At 38.9% G+C, this 27,011-nt stretch overlaps 1 protein-coding gene across 4 annotated transcripts in view; it reads left to right on the top strand.

Moving 5' to 3' along the window:
* Positions 1-27,011, top strand: part of SORCS1 (sortilin related VPS10 domain containing receptor 1) — a 572,961-nt gene that overhangs the window by 346,187 nt on the left and 199,763 nt on the right. For all 4 annotated transcript variants that reach the window (XM_062214029.1, XM_062214026.1, XM_062214027.1 and 1 more), the window contains exon 4: positions 17,692-17,850. In XM_062214029.1, the coding sequence (XP_062070013.1) occupies positions 17,692-17,850 (159 nt within the window). The remainder of the gene's footprint in view (positions 1-17,691; positions 17,851-27,011) is intronic.

Genomic DNA, 27,011 nt, shown 5'->3' on the forward strand with positions numbered 1-27,011 from the left:
AACACCTGCTCTGTGAATTGGGCATTGTTACCCCATTTCATAGCAACAGAAATAAAGAAGCAGACATAATAAGTGATTTGCCAGGGCAACATGACTGGAAAGAGCTCAGACCCAATTTTAAGTTTGTGATCTTAACTCCCACAGATATCTCAGCTCAAATATCTGTTGGCTTGAATAGAAAATTGTGGGTGAATGAAGGGATAAGTGATTGATTCCTTGGGCATAGGTACTTTATATCAAAACTTTTTTTATTTAATTAAATTGATCTTAGGGACTGTGGGAAGTAAAGAATGTAACCTGTGTCTACCATGTTCTTTGCTTTCCTGATCTACTACTCTTTGATGTCTCATTTTGAACAGCCACAAGAATACAGTCCAGGATATTTTACTTTATCTCAGATTATTTATTTTAGCTTTACTTTATACAGGGGATGCTTCACAAAGTTCATTAAAACTGGAATCAAAAGATAAGTTTAGAAGTCGGCACAGTGGCCTAGTTGGTAAAAGCCTCCGCCTCGGCATTGGCATCCCATATGAGCATCGGTTCGAGTCTCAGATGCTCCACTTATGATCCAGCTCCCTGCTAATGCTCCTGGGAAAGCAGTGTAAGATGGCTCAAGTGCTTGGGCCTATGTTCTGGAGAAGCTCCTGGCTCCTGACTTTATTGACCTAACTCCACCCATTGAGGCAATTTTGGGAGTGATCCAATATATCTCTCTCTCTGCCTCTGTCTCTCCTTCTCTATAACTAAGTCTTTCAAATAAATAAATAAACTTTTTAAAAAGAAGTTTATTTTGGTATAAAAAATTTGAAATTGATGCGTGTAGGTGGGTCTTCAAACAGTTCATAGAAAAAAAATCATGAAAAAGCTATAAATATACTTCAGTTTTTTGCATCAAATTATTTTATTTCATTATTCTGCAGACTTTTTAAAGTACCCTTATGTTTATGAGAAATGCTATCACTTAACTTCTAATTTAAGAATATACAGAGAATACTATAGAATACTATACAGCAGTCAAAAACAATGAAATCCAATCATTTACAACAAGATGGAGGAATCTGGAAAACATCATGGTGAGTGAATTAAGCCAGTCCCAAAGAGACAAATATTATTTGTTTTCTCTGATCGGAGACAACTGAGCACCAAAGGGGAAACCTGTTGAAGTGAAATGGGCACTATGAGAAACAGTGACTTGATCAGCTCTTGTCCTGACTCTAGATGTACAATGTAATACTTTATCCATTTTAGTATTTTTTTTTTTGTTCTAGTACTAGTGGTTGAACTCTGTAATTAACACACAATTATTCTTAGGTGTTTAAATTTTAACTGAAAAGTGATCCCTGTTAAATATAAGAGTGGGAAAAAGAGAGGGAGGAGGTGTACAATTTGGGGCATGCTCAGTCGGACTTGCCCCAAATGGTGGAGTTAGAAACATGCCAGGGGATTCCAATACAATCCCATCAAGGTGGCATGTACCAACGCCATCTCACTAGTCCAAGTGATCATCTTCAGTTCACAATTGATCACACTGATAGGTCTAAGAGTCAAAGGGATCACACAAATAAGACTAGTGTCTGCTAATACTAACTGATAGAACCAAAAAGGGAGAGAACGATCCATCATGGGAAATGGGAGACACAGCAGACTCATAGAATGGCAGATGTCCTAAACAACACTCTGGCCTCAGAATCAGCCCTTAAGGCATTCGGATCTGGCTGAAGAGCCCATGACAGTATTTTAGGCATGGAAAGCCAAGATACTCTGGCCAAAAAAAAAGAAAAAGAAAAAACCCTAAATGAAAGATCTCTGCGAGTGAGATCCCAGTGGAAAGAACGGGGCCATCAAAGAAGGAGGTACCTTTCTCTGAAGGGAGGAGAGCACTTCCACTTTGACTATGACCCTGTCGGAATAAGATTGAAGTCGGCGAACCCTAAAGGCTTCCATAGCCTCAGCAACTCATGACTAGAGCCCAGGGAGATTACTGACACCATAAACAAGAGTGTCAAATTGTTAAGTCAACAACAGGAGTCACTGTGTACTTATGTCTCATGTGGGATCTGTCCTTAATGTGTTGTCCAATGTGAAGTAATGCTATAACTAGTACTGAAACAGTATTTTTACACCTTTTGTTTCTGTGTGGGTGCAAACTGTTGAAATCTTTACTTAGTATATACTGAATTGATCCTCTGTATATAAAGATAATTGAAAATGAAAAAAAAAACTTGTTGTTAAATTGGAAATTGCATAGAAAATTAATCAATTTTTAAAAAATATAATGTAGGATCTCTATCCTTAATGTGCTGTACACTGTTATTTATTGCTCTAACTAGTACTCCAACAGTATTTTTCACTTGGTGTTGCGATGTGAGGGCAAACTCTTGAAATCTTTACTTAATATGTACTAAACTGATCTTCTGTATATAAAGAGAATTGAAAATGAATCTTGATGTGAATGAAAGGGGAGAGGGAGTGGGAAAGGGGAGGGTTGCGGGTGGGAGGGAAGTTATGGGGGCGGGGGAAGCCATTGTAATCCATAAGCTGTACTTTGGAAATTTATATTCATTAAATAAAAGTTTAAAAAAATAAAAGAAACACTCTATCATCAAAAAAAAAAAAAGAATATACAGAGAATAAAGTAAACTGGAGAGCAAATGACCTCTCAGTATGGGATATTAGTTCTAGAGGTCTTGTTGATTGTGGCCATACAGGGATACTTACTAGTGCCTTTGGACATGATTGGAGGATCTACTGATAAACAGAAGGCTTTGGGTCAACAATATATACATCAAACAAAGCTTGGATTCTGGTCAGAATCAACTTATGCATGATAGGATTTTAGTGTCTGCATTTCACTATCCATTTGCCAAAGAAAATAATCTCTCAGTGAAATTATTCTTTTTAGCCTGATGGTTTCCTTTGTGACAGTTCCACATTCTGTGGCTGGAAGAATTTGTTGAACATTAAAAAGGCACATGTGCTCATTTACATTGGCAAGTGTTAAGTTGGGGAGACATATGTTTTCTTTATTCCTCCATCCTGTTAGAGCCTGGTTGTCAGACTCAGCTGTGATTTCCCAAGTGGTGTGCTTGGAAAAAGTCTTTCCAGAATCTCCAGTACTTAGAAATATGACTGGAAATAACTCTAAAGAATGGCTTAACACCTCATAGATGATTCTTAGATAATACTGAACTGATCAGCTACCTAACTTCAGAAATATTTTTATTTGGCCTAAGATTGCCATTGTGTATTTCTGAAGCACTTCTCTCATCTGAACAATTATAATCTCTCGCCTGAGCTTCCTGCTTCCACATTGTCCTGCCATTAATACAACCTCTATATTACCTTCAAAATCATTGTTCTAAATGAGCTAAAATCTTCCATGTCCCTGCTTTAAAATCCACATTCTGTGTATGTGGTTCAGAAGTAATAATCACTACTGTTATTTAAGTAGGGCTAGTACAGCCCCCTCGACTTGTTTATAGACTACTTTCCTTAACATCTGCTATATGGGTAACTTTCCATACTTGAACTTGTGAGGGTAATTCACAATATTTCATAGAAACATGGAATTAAAAGATGTCTGTTTTGGTACAAAACATTTTGAGAGGCATATATAGTTTTTTCATACTCATTTTTCTTTTTAACTTTATAAAGATAAGATTTCTATTTGTGCTCACAGCCTTGAAAGTTCACATTCCAAAATGTGGCAGGCCCACCGGCTTAGCTTCTAATAATGGTCTCAAGGTGGCTCCTAGCATCCCATGACAAGAGACAAGGAGCACCTGCACCTCAGGATGTCTGTCTCTTACCTCATAAATCCACCAGGATTCAGTGACAGATGCTCCTGTCCAATGACCTCATGCAGTCTACTAACTCCTCAAAGTCTCCACATCTAAACACCATAATTGGATTAAGTTTCTTTCCTCCACCATTAACATAAGACTTTGGGAATTAAACTACTGAGTTTCTGGAAGAAAATACTGAAACCACAGCAAGGAGTTTTTTTAAAGTTAAATGTCTGATCTTTTTAAGATTTTAAAGTTATTTAAATTTTTTTTTAAAAAATTTTGATTGTTAGTAGGTTTTTAACTGATTCAATGTGCTTTGTAGATATAATTTGAACAACAGAATGATGTTCCCTCTATCCCTTCCTCCCATCTTCCCTATCTCCCCTTCCCACCCTCCTCGGAATTTTTGAGATAACATTTTAAATTTACCTTATAGTAAAACGTTTTAATACTTCACTGAATAAGTAGTTTAACAAGTAAAAAACGAAAGGCCCTAGTTTAATGGGAATGTATACAATGGCTGTAAACAATAATTGAATGAAAAAATATGCTACTGCAGTTTTAATTTTCTGTGATTACCTTAAAATTTACTGTATATGGGTGAAAAGGGCATTTTTTGCATTCAATAATACACATTTTTCTTGAACTTTCTGGAGAGTCTTCATTTTCTCTCAGTACCTATTCAATGTCTTGTTCATCATTTCATCACTAGTCTCAGACACAGGCACTGTCACTGAGCACCATAAACAACATAATTAGAGGAAAAAAAAATATATGTGAGTGTTGGATGACAAACAGCTGATCACCTCACAAAGAGTGAAAAACTCATTCCAAACACCTCTAGTTCCCAGGGTGAGCATTTGGCTTAGGGATTAAGATGCCAGTATCCCATATCAAAGTACTTTGGTTCATGTCCCAGCTATGCTTTTGATTCCAGCTTTCTTCTAATGTAGACGTTGGGGAGCAGCGCATGACAGGTGGAGTGGTTAGGATTCCGTGGTGTCTTGACTGAGTTTTCTGCTTTCAACCTCAGTTGTTGCAGGCGTTTCGGAAGTGAATCAGCAGATGAGAGATCTCTCTCTGTTTCTCTCTCTGCTTCATAAATAACAATAGAAAAAAAAAAAAAACTAGCATCAACCCCAAGCCTTCTGTTTTCTTAACAGTATGTTTTTCTATTTGTTCTTGAAATGGCTAAAAAGAGATTTCAGGAATTTCAATTTTTTGAGGATATTCTTATATTTTTGTTGAAATAAATTGTAGATAAAACAGATTACAAGGTTCTGTTTAGTATCTCGCAAATTAAATGTAAGTTTAATAAATAAACATTTATTTATTTTACATTTTTCTCTTGTGTTTCAGACACATTTAAATATAGTGATTAATAATTAAGTCCATGGTCACTGGTTAGAAGACCTACATATTACTTACAATTCTGGCATGCGGAGCAAGGTTCTTGGGTGTGAGCCCTAGAAATATGAAGGTTGCTTTGGAATTATCTAGAAATTATATGCCCCTCAATGTCTAATTTAATTCTCCTGAGGTTTGCTTCAATTTCCAATTGTAATAACCTAATTAACATTTGTGAAGTGCTGTGTAATGCTTAAATGAAAGATGTCATGTGAGTGTAAAATCTTAAATAGCAGTTTGAAAAATTTGAATTTCTTGTGCAGTGAACTATTTTTTAAAACATCTTTGAATTTATGATAACTGGGTGACAAGAAAAGCTTCACTGTGAATTGATGACATGGTAAAAAATGGAGGAAAATTCTCTGCAGTTCTTTTTTCAGGAAACACAATTGTCAAACTCTTGTACAGTTTAAAACTTCTGGTATTTTGTTTTCAACCTTGAAATATTCATCCAGGGTCACCGATATGTATAATGTATAATATGCACAGAATGCTAGTTTATTTTCTTTTTTTCAGGAACGTCAATAAATGTAGACAATATATATAAACAGACTTATAAATAGGCTATCACGTACGAATGAAAGTTTATGTAAATCAAAAAAGAGAAATGACTATTATTTAAAATAGTGAAGAAATATGAACTTGCAGTTCATCAAATGAGAATATTCAGGTACCTAAGCACAAATGACAGAAGAATGAAAGAGAGGAATGAAGAAATGAATCCTTCTCATAGCAATGAAATCAGTCTGTATTAAAAAATACATTTTTCCTAGTCATCTCAAAAAACATTGTACAAAGAGAGACAGAACCTTTTGTTAGTGATAGGCACTTCCAAAGTCCTGGACAAAAGACTTTGAATTAGTACTTTTTTTTTTTTTATTCCTGAAAGACATTTGAGAGTATCTAAAGCAGAAACAAAATTCATATTCTTTGATCTATAAATTACACTTCTAGGAAATTACTTGAAGAGATAATAATTGATTTACAGAGATATTAATCTATATTAGGTTATAAGATTATACTAATGAAAATTAGAAACCTTTTAGTAAAAGATTAATTACAAAGCAATGTATCCATCAAGTGCTAGAATCAAATTCAGTGGAGCCAATAAAAAGTAATACAGAAGAATATTTAATAACCTAGAAAGTGTTTGCAGAATTGTTTTAAAGTGGGCAAAGCAAGTTGAAAAGGATCAAGTGTCATGTAATATGCTTTCTCTGCAGAGATCTCTCTCTCTCTGACTCTCCATATGCATGTGTATGGATCTGTATATAGGGAGAGAAACAAAGATTGGGTAAAAACATAAAAATTTTAGTGATAATGATATTTAAGTGTTCTTTCTTTTCACTAAGTGCATTTTCAGGGAACGTTTCAAAAATTTCTGTAATGAATCCGCATAAATTCTTGCTCATATTGGGACACAGTTACTACACTTTAAAACAAACAAGATGAGTAAGTTAGAAGAAGGAATTATTGTGTCTTTGGCATAGACATTTGTATTTAGTAACCCTAAACACCTCACAAGTGGCTTTAAAATTACCTTCCTGTTATTAGGTACTGTCTGCCCCTTAATCAAGATCAGCCAACCTTTAAATATGTTTTAAGAATTTATTTGCAAGAGAGTGAAAGCCAGTGAGAGAAAAAGTCCTCCCTCCCATTTGCTGGTTCACTCCCTAAATGCCCATAATGGCTAGAGCTGGGCCAGGGCTGGCTCTAGGAATAGGAATGCCATCCAGGTGTCCAGCTGGAGTGCCTCAGGTCCAGTTACGTAAGCCGTCAGCTGCTTCTCAGGGTCTGCATCGACAGAAATCTGGAATCAGGAGCCAAAGCTAGGAATCAGACTGCAGCATGCTAATATGGGATGTGTACATCTTAACTACTAGGCTAAACACCCACTCTGAGACAACCTTGAAATGATGGTATGTTTTTAGGCTTATTCTTCCCATCATGACTATGAACCTTGGTCTGAAAATGCTTTTTAATAGCCATAAAATTGAATTGGTGCCCTGAAATGAATTAGATTGCATGGTAGCACCAAGAGTAGAAATCATTCTGTTTATTGAAAATCCAGACCTCTGCCTAACCTCTGAGCTATTGTGGTAACTAGCTACATAAAATATATTAGCCCAGACACATAATATTTTTGTTCATTTTAAACACAAAATGCTTATATTAGGATACTAAGAAATTTGCCACTTAATTTTGTCATCATTTTCTTATAGATTCCTGTTGGTGGTAACTTGGAGCAGTTGAATGTTTTACAGGGATAGCATAACAGTGGTAGAAACTAAGCAACATATTAGGATGCAAATAAAATTTAAAAATATATAAAACAAAAATTTTGAGTGGTTTCACAAGGGCCTGGATATGATAAAAACTGAACTTACGGAATGTTTCTGCAGTTTTGATCCAGTCATGCTGAGACCCAAATGTCTTTCTCTTGTTGCTGCTGGCCCAAGGGTGCCTTCAAGTCAGTGAGTTAATCTGGACTGTTCTCTGAAGAGAACATTTAGCACCCTGTTTTCAATTTCAGTGTTATGTTGTAATTGATACTGATACTTTTGATATGAACACAGAGGGACAAGGCCTATTTTGCTCTTATCAAATCCATTTTTATGGCATCAGACCTTGATTAATTGAAAGAGTTGAAATGTTTTGATATAGGTTCTCTTATTAGAGAGTTACTTATGCACACTTTAGTGACATTTAACAGATCTAGCCTCTTATAATTTAATCTGGAAAATTTATGTACCTTGAAAATCCAGAGACTGGAATTTCTTGACCTTGGGTCCCTTGATGATTCTGACACAGACCGACAATAAAATTCATTTGGTATTCAGTAGATGTGCTTGTACTCACCTTGAATTGATACAAAATTAAGAATTTACAGACTTTAAAGTTAGCAGAGCTATTTTACAGTAGAAACCAGAAAACAATCTGACAACCTTTAGTTATCTGTATCTCAAGCATGCTTTTACTATAAGGATTTTCTTATTCATTTTGAATATTGTAATAACATTTTAGCACACCTTTTTTGAAAAATTATATATGTCATGTTGTAAAGAAAATAGTGTGGCCATATATTTCCAATATGGCTGCCAGCAATCCTGGCCCTCCTTGTCTGTGTTTGTATGTGTGTGGGTGTATGTGCCCAAGTACATGCTTTCTCCCATGTGAGTAGAGTCTATTTTTCTCTCTCATTAAATGTGACCCATAATTGGTGATTGTTATGACCAAAGAATGCTGCAAAATTGATGACCTTGGATTTCTGAGGACAGATCATGAGAATTCCTATGAATTCCACTTGAATCCCTTGGAATGTTTGATATTGAGACACTCACCCTGAAAAAAGTCAGCACCAAATTAGAAATCTAACAAACACAAAACTCACACTTTGTGATGTTCAAGTCACAAGGAGAGGACCTGGGATGAGATACCATGATTGGAAAAAGAGGTTAAAGTCAGATGCGTTAGAGATGGGTGCCCAGCTCTGGCCCCACCGTTGACATCTTGTAGATCTAACTACATAGCAAACTACCTAATCCTAGGCAAAATAAAATGATTGTTGTAAGCCACTTTTCTTCAGTAGTTTGTCCTACAATTTGGAAGTGGAACAGGAGCCCTTTTTGGTTTAATATGTTGTAGTCATTTTACTGTTTCTAAGATATGTGTTATGAGAATTTTGGAATTTTCCCCAAATCCCAAACTGCGTAGAAAACACAATCATGAGCCAGGAATCCTCTTCACAGAACACTGTACTACAGCACTGCTTGCTGTGACTGAAGGTAATCATCCTCATAGAACACTGTACTACAGCATTGCTTGCTCTGACTGAAGGTAAAGAAAGGTGGTGAGTGATAAAATTAGACTCAGGAGCATGTCGATTAAACACATTCACCCTTTTTCACCACTCAGAAACAATTTTGAGATTATCAATGCCAGTCTTTAAATACTTGAAAAAAGAAGGAAAAATTACATGCAGTAGATCTCCTTGTTAACACCAGGCACTTCCTGGCTGATTCTTCTCATGCCATCGTCCTGAGAGCTGTGCTGTGGAGTAGCTGGAGGTATCTGAAGCTATTCGCACTCCACTAATCCGCAAATCCTGTTTGAGAGAAACCCTCGGTGGTCTTTCATAGTTTTTTCAGGAAACCTTTAATAGCCATATACATTATCAAAGTTTCATGCTATTGAAGATTCATTAATCTCCCCTAATACACTCTGTATATTTGCTAGCTTACCAGGAAGCATTGATATGAGGAAATAAAACTAAAACATACTTATCAGGATGATGGTACAACTAGATTAGGGGATAAAGAATGTAGATACATCCTTTTCACTAATTTTTAGAACTGATTTATTCCTATGAGTTTTCCCTTTCATTTTCTGACTTTCAACTTGATACTTATAAAACTCTAAAAATCAAGTGCACAACTTGGAGATTTTATGAAAAATAGTGTTTCTCTCATCTAAATCATCGTTAAAAAAACATACTCAAAGATTCTCTTTCGTCTTCTTGCTTCCTCCCCACCTGCCTTCTGTTATCATTTCTGGTGGAATAAAGAAATTTCTTATCATTAAATGAACATCATTTCTTGTGAAGTTTCCCAAGAGCAAAGAAGATGAATGTCCATTTCCACCAGCATCACGGCTCCTTCTGATAGCCGCACACATTTTAAAATGATGTAACCTATTGGCATTTATAAATCTTGGGGGATTTAAGAGAGAAGTTACTCTAGGACTTGTAATGACCATGGAAGTGTGTTCTGATTGAATTTGAACAGAGGCTGTGGAATAATGCTGTGATTTAAAGGTGGCTCAAATATTCTCAAGGTATTTAATCAGTTTCCATAGTGACTGCAATAATAAAAATGCCCTTTGAATTTGTACATCATTTTTTTCTCTAAAATACCATGTTTAAGTTTTTGAACCAGATGACTCAATGCTAAGCATTAATCAATATTCCAAATTCCCTTCTACCACCTTAGTTTAACAACTGTTTCTCTGGCAAAATGCATCTATATTTTTAGATGCCAATTAGATAGAGGATACATTTATTGGGAAAACAGTTACATTATAATGATTCTGATTGGTTTTAGCATAACTGCTTTGGGAACTAGCATTTGGAGAAATTTTTCACTACCTATATGATCATTAGATAAAAGCTTTTGGTTGATTTATATCATCCCTTTCCAATCTATTTTTATAATAAAGGGTAAAATCAGCCTGAAGGAGGGAGTAGTGCTAGAATGACAAAGAGGCAGGGGCATTGTGTAAAATGAGATGTGAACTAGGACTGTGTATATTTACTCCATACTTTATATGTAAAGATGAAAACCATCTTTATACTAACATCTTATTCCTGAAAGTCTGTGTTATACTGTTCCCAGGTTCTTGTTGGCCCCTCCTTTCCCCACCTAAGCAATACTTTCTATGAGATATTTGTAATGCAAGGTTTCTTTCTTTTCTGAAATTCAACTATCATATTTCAGTAGAACATATAGTACTAAATGTGCCATCCTTTGCGAGGCAATAATCGTTACATTTGCACAAAAATGAATACTGCATTCTCACAGATGATCTTACTTGATCTTCGCACAAACCTATGCAATGTGTGTCTTGGATAGCTCACTGACTGACTGTGTGACCTTGAGAAAATTTCCTCGTTTCTCTAAGCCTCATTTCCTTATCTGTGAAATGAGCATAACAGTATCTACTAGAAATAGTTTTTTAAAAACAATATAATGAAATAATGTATATAAGGTTTAGCAGAGAGCCTCATACACAACAGATGCTCAGTAAGTATCAACTTACTTATAGCATTGCTGCCTTTACTGAGAAAACCCAGGCTCAAAACATATTAAGTGAATTATGAGATATTCAAACTGTCATAGGGCAGCAACTCACTTCCAAGTCTCTGGGCTCAGGCTCTGCAGTGTTTCCTGTGACTAGTATCTGTTTAGGGTTTGATTTTTTTCCTTCTCATGGTATGAATGGTTTTACTGAACATTCATTCTTTTTTTTTTTTTTTTCCTAATTTTATTTGTTTAAGAGGGAGGAAGGAAGGGGAGCAAGGACCGAGAGAGAGCTCTCACATAGTTATTCACTTCCCAAAAGCCTGCAAAAGCTGAGGCTGGAGCTGGCCCTGGGCTGGAGTCAGGAGCTAGGAACTCAATCCAGGTCTCTCACATAGTGGCAAGGAGCCAAACACTTGAGCCACAACCTGGTGCCTCCCAGCATTCTCTGCATTAGCAAGAAACTGGAGTCAGGAGCCGAAACTACAGAATGAATCGCTCCAATATGAAGTGTGATTATCTCAACTGGTATCTTAACTACTAGACCAATGCCTTGTGAGGAAGGGCACACATGCAGAAAGATATTGATTAAAGTTAGGTTTGTGATTTGGCTGTGGCTCTTGAGGCGCACAAGACTGTGGTGCATCAGCTCCACGTGCAGTCCTGCAAATCAACCTGTCAGCACTGCAGTACTTCCTTTATGCAGGGTTAGTGCCATCCACAGCAGTGGAAACACAATCTCTTGTGAAGTGGTGTTTCAAAGTTGACCAAAGAAGAGGATTGTGCTCAGTACCCCAAGAGACATTAGCAGAGATGTCTGATAAATTTTCTTTTCTTAAACTGCCCTCCAAGAAATGCAACCCATATGTTATCATTCCTGGTGAGCTTTATTTATCTCCTATGTGTTCTGTAGGATTGGTCAAGGGAGCATACACTCAACTGTCATTATTTTTGCAAATAATAATTAAGGGGCGTGGTCTTCTGAAAAGGCAGTTAAGATGCATGTGAAGAACTGAAATTATATTACATACTCTTTGAAAATTCTTTTTTTTTCCTAAAAGGTCCAAGTCTTTCGACTGTTGTTTAAAAAATAGTTTAAAAGTAAACTCACAGAATTAACTCATTAGAATAAAATGACATTTTCTCAGTGATTTCACAGAATCCCTTTTCAGGGCTCCAGTAGATGGTTTGTTTCTCAAATGTTCTTTTCATCTCTTACTGTTGAATGGCATTGTCTTCTGTAATTGAACAAAGATGGTGGATTAGGTGAACTTCACTGAATTTTTAAAGATAGGATTTAGGACGACTGGTTGTATCATGTCCGTTTTTCCACAGCCTACAGGTGCATCCTTGATGAACCCTTTCTCCTTTGAATCATACCTGTGTCCTTATCTCACTATTGTTTGTTCCCCAGTGATTTCCTACCTCCAGGTCATTCTGGGGTCCTGTGAACCTTTCCCTGATGTGTGCTGTCCTCCAGACTGTTGCCAGCTGATAGGCAAGTGTTGCTCATTTGGGACAAATAAATGCTAACTCCCATTGGGAATAGGTGGCCTTTCTGCCCACATTGGTCAGCAAATTACTTACTTGGCTCTGATTACATTTTGTTTAATTTGTTTTTAATTTTGAGGCCAGAAGTTTGCAAATAACCACTTATTCTGTTATAGATAGAATTATTTCTGTTTGAATGAAGTGGGTAGATAACTGGAGTGTTCCATTGCCGCTGTTGCTATTTTTCTTTGTCATTGTCATTTTCAATGGGAGAAGCATTTATTATACACCTGCAATATGGGCATCTGCAGCTGAGTTAAGCCCTAAGCAAAGAAAGAGAAATTATCTGCAGCCACAGCACATTACCTCTGCTTGATTCCAGCCCATGAATGAGCAAGAATAGACAAAGGAACAAAAAAAATATAGAGTAACACATTAAATACATTTTTGCCTTATGACCAAAGGACTTGTGGGGAAATGTGTATTTTCAAAGGTGAGGAAGTGATGCTTCTTAACTCCACGTCATCTAAACAGGTAACTGCTAGAATACCAAGTACAACACACCTAGGAAAAGAATCTGGAAAACTAAAATGTAGCCGCATTCCTCGGGGAAGAAGGCGGGCAGCAGTCACCTGGAAGGATCACACAGCTGCCTGCCAGCCTTTGTAGAATTACATCATGTAGCCATATGTTGTATTTGCAGCAAGTCAAGAGAGTGAAGATGCATTTAATTTTTGATGGCACTGAGCTGTCAAAAGGAATAATACCAAAATAAAAAGGTGGAAAAGTGACGTATTTGAAATCTATAAATTGCACTTCATGTTCATTTGTCACCTGAAGGAAACACAAATAAAGTTTCTTCCTACTCTTGAGGTGGATGATGAATGATTGCTTACAGTTGGGTGGTGAGAGCCTGTGTAGCCATTATTGACTTTCTCTAGAAAACAATTCATCTGCAAATGCAGTGAGTGTAGCATCTGCACACCTTGCAAAGCATGAGTAAACTGGCGCTAATCACTCATGGGCTGATCTGAACACAGATTAACGGCTTTCCTGTTAAAAGCAGTCTCTTCCTCTTGTCTTCTCCCTCCACGCCTCCAAGTGGCACAACATGTATTTATTAAAATCCACTGTTGCAGGAATCCCCAGACTGCATTCAGCAGAAGACAGGAAGGAAAAAGATCCATTCATTGATTTCTAAAGATAATGGATCTGATATAGAACCAATTTTTACCAAACAATGCGTCCTTCCTTTTAGAGAGGTCACTTCAGGAATGTATAAAGATTGGTTGTGTGTTGTTACCAAGTCCTCCTAAAAATCTGTTACTCATACTCCAGAATTATTACTGTTATTCATACTCTAGAATACAGAGGATTAAACACAACAAGCATGTATTTAAAGTCACAGGAAGATATCAGATGGAAGTAGAGAACTTTTTAAACTCAGCAAAAAAAAAAAAAACTTTTTAAACTCAGGTCGTTGTAAATATTTACAAATATTTCTATTACATTTGCAGAGTATAACTTGAATTTACAATTTTGAAAATATTTTCTGGATCACTTTTGTTGGCAAGATGGGATTTATTTGGTTATAAACTATAATTTCTGTCTAGTGGTGGCACTTATAAATATTATCTGTGTCTAGCTACTGGAACATATTTATTATTATTATTTTTTAATCTCAAGTAGGTTAAATCTCTTTAGATCTCACTAAGTTCTTTATTAACTTATTAACTTATTTATTTTTATGACCTACAAATGTCAACACAAACCTCAATTCATTTGAATTAAAATCACTATAAAATTAAAGAGTGAAATAATAAGATTGTACATAATCAGTTAGCAATAATTCATTAAATACTTACTACATTTCAAACATTGCACCAAGGATAACCTAATTTCTTTGAAGGTTGTGATTAAGTAAATGGAATACAGTGTACATAGTGGTGTTAATGCGAATGCAATTGTTTATATGTTTATGATTTAGTTGCAAATGAATACAGATCTTATGTTAAGTGACAAAAGCTATAAAAATAAAATATTCATCTGTGATATGGCATGTAGATGTGAAAAAAGTAGAAAGGAACACAAACAGTTTAACTTGGAGTGAGAGTGTCAAGAGAAATTTATTTTTCTTTTGTTTTGAATTTTCCTGGAGGTCTTCCAATGCTCTTTGTGCAATAAAAATGGCTAAACAAGAATGATCCATATTGACCTGTTTGTTTTGGGTTGGTTTGAGCAGAAATTTGATAGAGGAGCCACTGAACTATTTGTGCTGTAGAGAAATACTTAAAAAGCTCCTGGGGAACTTCCTGCTGGCTCTGTCATTTCTAAAACATCAAGTTCCCTAAAGGAGGGTTTTGAATGAGGGCTATGGAAAGAAGGCAGGAGTTTGATCTACATATTTTCAGGGTCCAGAAGACAAGTCAAGGAAACTGTGGTTTTATTTATACAGTGTTAAGTGTCCATATGCTAGAAAGTATTTACATTTTATTCTCCCGTGCTCACCCAATATTGCTTGGCTACAGTATATCTCCTCAGTTTGAGCTCTTTGAATAGAAATGATTATCAAAGATATTTTAAACAAATGATAAATTATTTTGACTTGGGGGATATTCTGTAGGCTCTGTTTATGATTTTTTTTTCCGAAATTTTATTTTGATGAAGTAGCCAGCCAGCAGAAGCAGGTGGTGAGATCTGTACTCACAGGAAGAGATGAAAGCATATTATGGTTAACAGGGAACTAAAAAATTAGAGGGGGAAAAATTACCTGGCCTCAGACAATAGATGCTGCATAAAATTGAACCTCTTCATATTATCATGGAAATTACTTGTTGGAAGTAGTGCAGGAAAGGTTGTTATACATCATTGTTAATTGTGGTTGGAGACACAAAGCAATATGATTATTTGATGGCTTATTTGTTACTTGAAAAGTGACAGCTTTTATGTGCCAATAAATATGAAATCACCTGGAAATAATTCCGTGAATTTAGGTGCCATCTAAACATCTTGCTTAATGCATACACTAGATTTTGATAGAGCCATGAGTGTTTGTGCTTAGCAGTCTCCCTGATGCCTCCTTGTCAGCCATCCAATGAAGAGACGCTGTCTGCTTTGGGGATGTGTGACAGAGAAACCCAGACTTTGCCAGTTTGTGGTTGGTGGGCAGTGGTTTCACAATTAGCTGCTTGTTTTGTGTGTGCTTTCCACATTGTCCTGAGTGCAGCTGCCAGCCATAGCTTTCCCTCAGCCACCACATCCCTTGTCTCCTCTTCAACAAGAGGATGTTGAAAGAGCAGCAAGGAACTTTGCACTGATTCTGGAAATCATCAAGAGAGTTTAGGCTGAGTGTGTTTGTTAAGCCTCTCTGTGTGCAATTGGTAGTGACTGGATACTACTTTCAAAAATGGCTCTAAGAATGCTGAAGTTTTAATAAACTTGTTTTCAAATTCTTGAAAAATCTCTTCCTAAAGGGCTTTCTGAGTTTTAATGTCATAGTTTTACTTATTTTTAAACATTTCTTTTTTAAAAAGATTTATTTATTTATTTGAAAGGCAGAGATACAGAGAGAGAAGGAGAGAGAGATCTTCCGTCTGTTGGTTCACTCCCCAGATGGCCACAATGGCTGGACTGGGCCAGGTCAAAGCCAGGAGCCAGGAGCTTGCACAAAGTCTCCCATGTAGATGCAGGGGCCCAAGCACTTGGGGCATCCTCCATTGCCTTTCCCAGGCACATTAGCAGGGAGTTGGATCGGAAGTGGAGCAGCCAGGCCTGGAACTGGTGCCCACATAGGATGCCAGCACTGTAGGCAGTGGTTTTAATGTTCTATGCCTCTATGTCATAGTTTTGTGCATTCTTGCTCCCTCTGCCTCTGCCTCTTGTTCTCTCACCTGCTAATCTTTAAATTCTGGACTGCAGGGGTATCTCTTCATAGAGTCACACTTTAAGCATATTTTCCCTGCTTCCCTCAACCAAACTCAGAGAGTACTGAGTAAAAGGTTGATGGGGAATATCAATGGGTAGCCCGCCCACCTCTCAGGAGGTGTGAAGTGTGTGCTCTGAGTGAATGGAGACCACACAGAGTCAAGGGTGAGGTGCTTTATCACACATTCCTAGGGGCATAAAATGAAGAAATATAAAGCAGTTTTCTGGGCAGCTCTTCCAACTTGCATGTATTGTAGACCGGTCACACTGCTCTGGCCAAAACTAGGCCTCCCAGTGAGACAGTGAACAGCATCTGAAGCTGGGTGGTTTTACATATTTGTAGCTTCTTCTCAGGTCTGTGTGCTGAAGATTGTGAAGAGATTTCAACTACTTTTTCCAAGGAACTTCTGTTCATCTTCCCACAAGCTGTTCTGGCCATCCAAGTCCATGTGACTGCTCTGAAAATGCTTTCCATTCATTTATATATTGTTCATTCACTTGACAAGCATTTAGCAAGTATATAATACATGCTTGGCCGTAGTACAGCTCTTCAGAATGTACTGAGGACAAAAAAAAAAAAAAAAAAAGATGAACCATGCAAATATCCCTATTCTTAGGGAACTTCTGTTCTAGTAGAAGATACACAGACAAATTAAGTCCATTCTATAGCAGGCTAGAAGGTGCTGAAGGTTGGGAGATAAAATAGGCTTTGTGGAATTCTTCAAGTTTTTAAGAATCCAGACTTTGATTCAAGACTCAAAAATCAGATAAAAGCTAGGACGTCATGGGATCTGGGTGATGTGGAACAAAAGGTCTTGAGGTAGAAAAAGAAACTAGTGAACTCCATTTGTTTTTATTTCTACCTTTCCCACAATGGAAGTACCCATTCCTGTTCTTTAATTCTTCCAAAATGGAGGTGACACAAGGCACAAAGCAGGAAGCGTTGGGTTGAGGGTCATAGTAGGAAATGTTCCGGGTTAAGGAAATTGCCTTGGAAAAGATAAGGAATCCAGTAGATGAGAAGAGAATGCAGTCTTCCATTTCCTCTTCTCCAACTTCTCCTGCCCTTTTCAGTTCTTAGTGGAGGTAGTTTTAGGACACTCATTGATCCAAGGTAGGAGAATGACAGAATGACAGCTGACAGAGTTAGGGTTCTTGTTTGGTCAACCATTCTTTCCTTGCCCTTGTCCCTCCCTTGTCAGAATTTTAGCTTGTGTTCAAATTTTATACATTTTTAAACTTAACTTTCTGTTATTTTTTTCTTCAATTATTCTTTGCTGCAGATTATGTTACTCACAGACCCAGAGATTGAGAGCAGTTTGTTGATCAGCTCAGATGAGGGAGCAACCTATCAAAAGTACCGGCTGAACTTCTACATCCAGAGCCTGCTTTTCCATCCCAAGCAAGAAGACTGGATTCTGGCGTACAGTCAAGACCAAAAGGTGAGCACACCAACCTTGTTAGAAACAGTGATGCGTGGTTCTCTGGGAATAGACGTCTAGTTAATCATCTCTACATTTTATTTCCATAATTTTTGTTCCATACACTAGCCTGAACTCTGTGCCAACAGGATAACAAGAATCAAGGAGGCTCTCAGGTTGCTGACTTAAACTATGTAAATATCTGAAACAGCACGCGGAGTGAAGGTTCAGTACTCAGTAAGACAGTGGGGATGTGGTGTTTAACCTGTATGCTTAAGATAGTCAGGAGGCGCTGAACCCAACAAAGTTTGACACAGTGTACTTTGCATGTGGACAGGTGATGTGTTTTCTGGGTCAGGTGCCCGCAGTTTTGTCAGACCCTTAAAGTAGAAGCATGAGCCTGAACGGTTAAGGTTAACAATACTAACTAGGGCTTTGTCAAACAGTGAGTGGAAAAGAGCAGAGGAACACTAATGATGTACGTAGGTAACATTTTTTGGAATCCTGTTGTCTCGGGACTTTCAGTTTGTGTTGAAGAAGAATTACACTTTTTTTTTTTTTTTTAATGGAAAGCGGCTTTACTAGGAAGACTTGATGATTGCATGCTAACTTGAACAGCGGAGTTGTACAAGAAAGGGCTGGAAAATTTCCTTCCTGACATCCCCCAGGACTTAGCTTCTACTATATGCACCTTGTCCTTTCCTCAGACCTCTAACCTCAGCCTGGAGCTGAACAGAAACACAGCTTCGTTTTCTTGAAGTCATTGCTGGGCTCCCAAGTGTTGGCTGTGTGAGCCAACGAGCAGCTTATGGGTGATTGTACATTTTCGCTCTGCAGGCGTTTCAGTGGTACCCAGGAGGGACATCACATAGAAGAATATCCCATCAGGACAGCCTGTATTCACCCTGGGGAGCAGCTGCACTCCTCGGGACTGGCTCTGGGATGCCGCAGCATCACTGTCATGCTGGCATTGCGGAAGACTGGTGCTGGTTGCAGTTTCACCCTGTCAGCCCCCTGGAACTGAACCACATTCTCTATAAGACAGTTCTCCTCACTTATTCAGTGTGCTTGAGTCCTACCAAGAGCAGGAGAAGGATCGGAATTTGACTTAAGAAAGTGTTAGATGTTATTGTGCTGTTGTATCTGTGGACACATATGTACATGTCCCGTAAAATGTATACTATATTATATCTTTTATGCTCTCTACTGCCCATACACACACACACACACACACCAGATACGTATTTTAAAAAGTAGATATAGAGTCTCTACTTTTAAGTAATTTACCTTCTTAGGTAGAAGTAAAGCCACACACAGTAAACAAAATTAAATTAAAATGAAAATAAATAACAAATACATGACAAATGTAATCTTTTCAACTCTGGCCATAAAAATCAAAGGGAAAATAATGAAATATTGTAACATACTTTCTGAAATGCATTGTTCAGTGAAAAGTTGTTCTGAGAATGCTGCTTCGAGGAATCATGTGCTAAAAATTACAAGTATCTTTTTTCTTTTTTTTTTGACAGGCAGAGTTAGACAGTGAGAGAGAGAGAGAGACAGAGAGAAAGGTCTTCCTTTCCATTGGTTCACCCCCCAAGTGGCCTCTACGGCCGGTGTACTGCCAATCCGAATCCAGGAGCCAGGTGCTTCTTCCTGGTCTCCCATGCGGGTGTAGGGCCCAAGCACTTGGGCCATACTCCACTGCACTCCCGGGTCACAGCAGAGAGCTGGACTGGAAGAGGAGCAACTGGGACAGAATCCAGCGTCCCAACCAGGACTAGAACCCGGGGTGTCGGTGCCGCAGGCCGAGGATTAGCCAAGTGAGCCGCGGCGCTGGCCAGAAATTATAAGTATTGTTTTCAAAGATTTATTTATTATTTGTTTGAAAGGCAGAGTTACAGAGAGGCAGAGGTAGAGAGAGAGAAAGAGAGAGAGAGAGAGATCTTCCATCCGCTAGTTCACTCCCTATATGGTCTCAACAGCTGGACTAAGGTGATCTGAAGCTAGGAGCTTCTTCCAGGTCTCCCATGTGGGTGCAAGAGCCCAAGAGCTTGGGCCATCTTCTACAGCTTTCCTAGGCCATAGCAGAGAGCTGGATCGAAAGTGGAGCAGCTGGGTCTTGAACCAGCACCCATATGGGATGCCAGCACTGCAGGCGGCGGCTTTACCCACTACACCACGGCACTGGCCCCAGAAACTGCACATATCTAAAGGAATGCTGGTCTCACATGAGTGAGGAGGCTTTTCTAGGGTTCTGTCTGATGTAATTTGCACATGTGGGGTACCTCCATAGGCGAGGGAGTGGTGTACACAACTTCCTGAGATCTCCGTGACAGAAGTATTTTGAAAGAAGCAAATTGAAATTCTTGGGATTGGAGTTTTATTCATGCTGTGCTTACTGTGAAATGAAATGCACCTAAGAATAGAAGGGAATTACAATTGGTAAGGTCCCCCCCACACACACACACGCACTTTCCTGAGCATCCTGGCTATCCTTTTAGCAGAACGTACAGTTTTGTTCCTGGAGCCAAGCCACAGTGCATCTGGTCTAGGAGAGCGCAATTAACAGAGGAGAAGCTGAGCAGCGCAGGACACAGGGTATTAGTGATTTAATCCACTGGGTTATTGTATTTTACTCGACAGTTGGTTAATTATTTTCTCCTGATGCCAGAGGCACAGCAAAGGCCAGATTTACCTGGCTAAGTGAAAACTGTGCATCTTTGCAATTCTGCTGAGAGGCGGATGCCCCCAAAATGTAACCCTTCGTATCCCAACACTTCATACGGTGCCTTCGGCAATCTCTATGGCACGTGGAATAACCTGGAAGGAGCTAGGTCACCTGAGCTCTGCCGCAGCTCGGACCCTCACGGTGAACCGTGTTTAGTGTTGGCTTCCTTTACCTTAAATGGTGTTTCTAGGTATAGTCGTCATGCCAGCGTCTTTTAAAAAAAAGCCCAAGTATTAAACTTCATGTCTGTCTTAAAGGTTCTACATTGTAGAGTGTTGGTATAAAATAACTGTATCATGGAGTTTTCAGTCCGTCTAGAGGCAGAAAACAAAGACGTGAGTTCACTAATGGTTGAAGAGTGGTCTAAAAGGCAGTCCTCTTGCTAATCTGAAGTAGATAACAAACAAAGGAGATGGATGCATTTATATGAAACTGAGAGTTCAAAATTTCAGAAGATAGGGATTGAGTGTTGTGTTTGCTCTGAAGGTTTTATAAAGTATGTTCACCTGACCCTTCATAAACATATTTGATTTCTGTTGACAAGGAGCATTTTTTTCACAAGAGGAATACTGTGAAAAGTATTATAAGTTGAGAAAAAACATATTTATAGTATTGATTTGTTTATTTGTCTGAAGAAGAAATTTGGTAAAGCTAATTACAACATATACATACACTGATTTTTACAGTTGTCTCTGAAACTAGGAACCTTTGGAAATGCCTCTAGGTTACAAATGCTATTGGTAGTAATAGGTGGCTAAACTGTGGTAAAGTGAGGTCACATCAAGGAAACCATTTAGCATGATGTTGCAGGAGGTCTGCCTCAGATGTTGATGGTCAGGACCAAAAGGCACTTTTTGCAACCACAAGCCAATAAATCCTTTGATTTCAGACCTGGGAGAAGCTTCATTCATCCATTTAAAGTAGGGAGCCAAAGAGCTAAAGACTTGAGAGAGTACTGAATTTTCTCAAAGAGAAAATCACATGTGAATGTTCTATGAATGGAATAAAGCCTTACCTGAAATATGGTAGGGTTCCCCTTCCTAAGGGTGATATTTTGAGATAGTTGGACAAAAGCCAGTCTTTCTACTACTGTTTCTGTTTTTCCAAGAGAGAATGAAGAATAAATCGTCCTGGAAAATAAAGATAACCTGTTACTATGAGTGGATCAAAGGAGATTCCTGTGTTTCCAGGCCTGAGTCACAGACTGAGAAGAGGCATTAGTTGGAAGTAATGGGCTTTAGGAATTACAGGAACCATCAGCTGATGGTGCTGACTGGAAACCTAGTTGAGAGGGACTGTGGGACTCACGTGGGTCAGTGGTATGGATATCATGGCTGACATCATCTTGGGGTCATGGAATGTTAGTGAGCACTCATGAGATGTAGCTGTGGGCTTCCACAGAGGGCCATGTGTTGCCATTGATGCCCACTGACTATATTTTCCTAGGAAATAAGAGCTTCCTTTTTTCATTTAAGTACTGCTTAGGAGCTTTTTCTGTGAAAGATGCTGGTGTTGCTGCTGCAGAATTTCCAGCCCAGTGCCTGTACTCACTTTGCTGGCTGCAGTTATGCATCAAATTCTGGTGAACAGAATCCTTAGGTAAAGGTGCACCTGTCGTAGAAACTCACCTTGGTAGGCTGGCAGCTCTTGGGCTTTCACCTCACAACAGAGGCTTCCGGTCGCCTCTTTCCTTATTTGCTGTCCGCCCTGTGTCTGTGGCACACTGTCTCTCTCAGAACATGCAGCCGCGTTTGTTTCACTCTAATTTGCCTGGCATTTTTTTCTCTTCTTAAGTGAATGGGGATTTTAAGGCCCTATGGAGGAGATTGGATCTTGGCCTTCAGAATAGAGACTGCACAGGCTACAGTGCTCTGCTGTGTGTGTCTTCTTGGATTCCTGGGTTCCCAGTGGAGGCTTTTTTGATGTGAGCATTGTGGAAGACTCAAATAAATCTGTGGAGTCGAGTAGCCTTTCGCATCTATGATGGCGTCTTATTGGCCATCAGTTCCATGGGAGGCCATTTTTAAAAAGTAATAATAACAAATGGCCTTCTCCTCAATCAAACAAATTTTTGTGGCCACATGTCTGCAGAATTCACCAACTCGAGATGATTTGATGTAATAGACTTTTTTCTAGAGAGGGAAATATATTTGGGGATGTTCAGTATCTAGGTCATTGAAAAGGGAAGAAAATTTAAGAAAGAAAACAGGGAGAGAAAGAGAGAGAGGTAGAGGGAGAGGTGGGAGAAACAGAAAGGGAGAGATTTTTAAAATTAGGTCGGGCAATTAAGGAGGCTAAGATGTCCCAAGATCTGCCATCTGTAGCTCTGTAGGGTGGAGAATGAAGAAAACCAGTGGTATAATTGAGTGCACATCCAAAAAGTTAAGAACTGAGTAGGCTGGGCTGCAGAGTAGTAGTAGAGTTAATGGGGTCAATCCTGGCTCAAGGTGAGTCCTGATTCAAGTCCAAAGATCCAAGAGCCAGCAGTGTCTGAGGGCAGGAGGAGTGAAATGCCCCAGCCCAAAAGGAGAATGAATTTGTCTTCCTTGGCCTTTTTTTTTTTCCAGAAAGCTTCTATTTAATAAATATAAATTGTCTAAGTACAACTTTTGGATTATAGCAGTTCTTCCCCTCATACCCACCCTCCCTCCTTGACCTTTTGTTGCCTACCCACACTAAAAAATATGAATCTCATCTACTGATTCAAATGTTAGTAGCTTCTGTACCCTGAGTGCACCCAGAAATAATGTCTACCATCTATCCCTGCAAACCTTATCCCAGTCAGCTGTCGTAAAACTCATCATCTCAGTGTCTCTCAGTAGATCAACACACTCGAGTGGGCATGTCCAGGCACCACTAGAGTGACTGAAGCAAAAATGAGTGGAGCCTTTTTCCTTCTAAAATTCCTTTTTTTAAAAGAATTTATTCATTTACTTGAAAGGTGGAGTTACAGAGAGGGAGAGGCAGAGAGAGAGAGAGAGAGAGAGAGAGAGAGAGAGAGAGAGATGTCTTCTATCCACTGGTTCACTCCCCAAATGGCTACGTGACCAGGGCCAGGCCAAGCTGAGCCAGGAGCTGGGAGCTTCATCTGGGTTTCTCACATGGATGCAGGGGCTCAAGCACGTGGGCCATCCTACACTGCTTTCTCAGTCTCATTAGCAGGGAGCTGAATCAAATTAGTACCCATTTGGGATGCCAGCACTGCAGATGGTGGCTTAACCCACTATGCCACAGCCCCAGTCCCCAACTAAAATTCTTAAATAAGTACCCTAATACTTGGAAGCCCTGTCCTCAGACTTACCCAGTATAGAAATAGGAGATAAACTCCTTGGTCTTAGAAAGATGTATGTGAGAACAGGCCTTTGGAAATCCCTGAAATTCCCAGAAAAATGAACATTATACAGACTATAAGAATTCTGTTTTCAATGGACAGAGGTATACTATTCATGTAAAGTTCCAACTCTGGTATTTCTTGTAATTTTTTCTATGGATAATATGAAAAACCCACCAACATCTTGGCTGCCTTTATTTATTTTATTTCTGTGGCTTGAGGAGCAGGCAGAGCGTTCTGTCTGTTCTTTGGTTGTTATTTATTCACACTCGGAGATTGAGCAATAGGAGGAAGAGTGCACAGTTCTTTTCTTCCTTGCTATTTTCCCCTGCTTCCTTGCTTCAGTACAGGAAACCACCTAAGGAAGGCTGAGCAGCAGGATGAGTCTGCCAGATTACATCTTTATTTTAATTTGGCAATAAACTAGTGTACAAACTGTGCTATAAAACATTGCCTCTAACAGCATCTCTCAGTCTGTCTTAAACACCTCACTAAACATGATGTGTTAGGAAACATTCGAAAGGAGAGAAAACAAAGAGCAGATGTGACTGTAAGAAAAAAAAAATGGAGAAAAGTCTAAGAATATGTGTCTACCCCAGCCTTGCAGACCACGCTGAGGCACTGTCCCTTTGAGGGTTTGCATTGGGGGTGAGGTTGATTTGTAAAGGGGAGAGGACAGTGTTAGGAAACAAAGTGAACACTGCTCACATTCATCCTCCCGAGAAGCTCAGGAGGAAAGGCCTTTGCCCTGCTGTCTCAGGTTGCCAGGGTCTACCTGGGCTCTTTTTGGAGAATGGCCGCTGCCACCAGCCAGGAGCAGAGGGACAGCGCTCTCCAGCTGTGCAGTGCACTGCTTCCTTCACTACCCTGGTAGGCATCCAAAACCATCTAGCCATGACCTCCGTTCCTACACAGACAGGCTAGGGGTGTTGCTGGGCAGTTCAGGCTGCGGGAACTTGGAGAGCAGGTGTTCATTAGAAGTGAGGAGAGATGTCAAGTTCCAGCATGCATTCATGCCAGAGAGGATGGCAGGGTCGATATCATCTGTCAGGCCTTTTTTTTTTTTTTTTTTTTTTTTTTTTGAGAAGTAATACTTCTTTGTATGTAATGTGATGTTTTCTGATTTTAAGTGTTTACAACTAACTCAGAAACTTAATGAGGAACACTGTTTAAGTCAAATACACCTCATCTGGAGCCTTGTTTAGTTCTAAAATTACCTTTCTCTTTTTCCTCCCGTTGTTCCTATAACCTTTGTTGTCCTCTATCTATCAGTTTTACTCTGAGAGATGTTAAGTTATTTCACAGTTTAAAAACACATACAAACAAGTGACCAGTTCTTGGAGGGAAGAGAAAACCTTAATACAGTTTGGAGGGCCACTTTTTATTTTGTGGAAGTTATAGAATATTTGTGTGTAAATACTAAATAAATGTATTGTTTCACTTACTTTGGAATTCTGAGAAACAGCAGCCATGTCAGAAATCTTCATTTCTGGTCTGTAGATTCCAGGAATCATTGTTCATGGTAAAAATGGGAAATCCTGTCTGTTGACCTCCCTGTTAGCATTTCTGTATAAATGTCAGATACATACAAAACCAAAGCATGGACACCATAAATATTAGCAGTCAGCATTCTCAATATACGTGCAGAATACCTTTTGGTTAAAAATCATGTATTGACAGAAAAATAAAATTGGACCTGTCAATGTGTTTGATAGCCAATGTTAAAATTTTAGAAACTTGTATGTAAGTAAATTTAAAAAATACTTTCAATTTTCTCTCTGTACTAGTCTTGTGATTTTTAATTAAAAACAGTTTCAGAATCTGTCCTTAAAAAAATTTCTTTGGGGGCAGGAGCTGTGGTATAGTAGGTTAAACCTCTGCCTGCAGTGCCAGCATCTCATAGGGGTGCCAGTTCAAGTATTAGCTGCTCTACTTCCAATCCATCTCCTTGCTTATGGCCTGAGAAAGTAGTAAAAGATGGCCCAAGTCCTTGGGCCTCTGCATCCGAGTGGGAGACCGGGAAGAACCTCCTGCCTCCTGGCTTTGGATCTGCCCAGCTCAGGCCATTGTGGCCATCTGGGTTAGTGAACCAGCAGATGGAGGGCCTCTCTCTCTGGATCTCCCTCTCTCTGTAACTCTACCTCTCAAATACTTAAATAAATATTTTTTTTAAAATTCCTTTTTTTTCCATTTATAGTCACTACTTCCTATTTCTGACTGCACTGTAACAGAGAGGCAGTGTTTGTCAAGACTGCTTTGAATGCTGGGCATTCCCTGGGGAATAGTGACTGGTTAGGGGATAGGTGTCAGCATTTCAGAGTCTCAGCCACAGTGCTTTCTCACCATTAGCAGACAGCAGAGCAAGCTGGTAAGGGCGTCCGTTCTTTACTCCGCCAGGCCCTGTCCCCGGCTGCACGGCCGTCAGTAGGTCGCTTCACTAGGTAGTTTCTCAAGCTGAAAGTGGAAGAAGTTATTCTTGCTTCCCGGGACTGTTGGAGGATGCTGAGATAATGTCTATAAAACACTTGACACAGAGGCTGGCACAGAGAAAGCAATACATAGATGCACCCACTGTATTACCCAGTGACCTGAGAAGCAGCAGGTCTTACATGCTATGGCAGGAAATAGTCACAGTCTTAGCAAAAGCTGCCTGAATCCAGTGTCTTTCCAATATGGGAAATTAATACAGGTACTTTAATGTTAAATGCTTTTATAGTTATTCACTGGACGATACCATGCAACAAGGAAGAGCTGATGTTCTTCGCCTGGAAAATATTATTGATTAAAGTAATGGTAACCCATTAAATGTTGAAATATTTATCTTCGTAGCCATTCTATTCGTGTTTGAATAGGCCCAGCAGTGCCTTAATGTCAAAAGGGTAAGATTGAGATAAAAATCAAATGGATCATTGAAATTCAAGCCCCTTAAGATATTCAAATAATTTTTGCACAACCACAAACACTTAGGAAACTGATATCCACCTAATGCTTTCACGTTTCCCCAAGGCACTGCATTAAGTAAAAAAGGCACTCTGTTATTTATAAGAAATACGGTGATCATTATATACCATGCTGGTTTGGCAGGATTTCCGTGTGCTTGAAATTTCCCAATGTCAGAGC

The sequence above is a fragment of the Lepus europaeus genome, chromosome 17 (genome assembly GCF_033115175.1).
Source record: "Lepus europaeus isolate LE1 chromosome 17, mLepTim1.pri, whole genome shotgun sequence".
In the NCBI taxonomy this organism is placed as follows: Eukaryota; Metazoa; Chordata; class Mammalia; order Lagomorpha; family Leporidae; genus Lepus; species Lepus europaeus.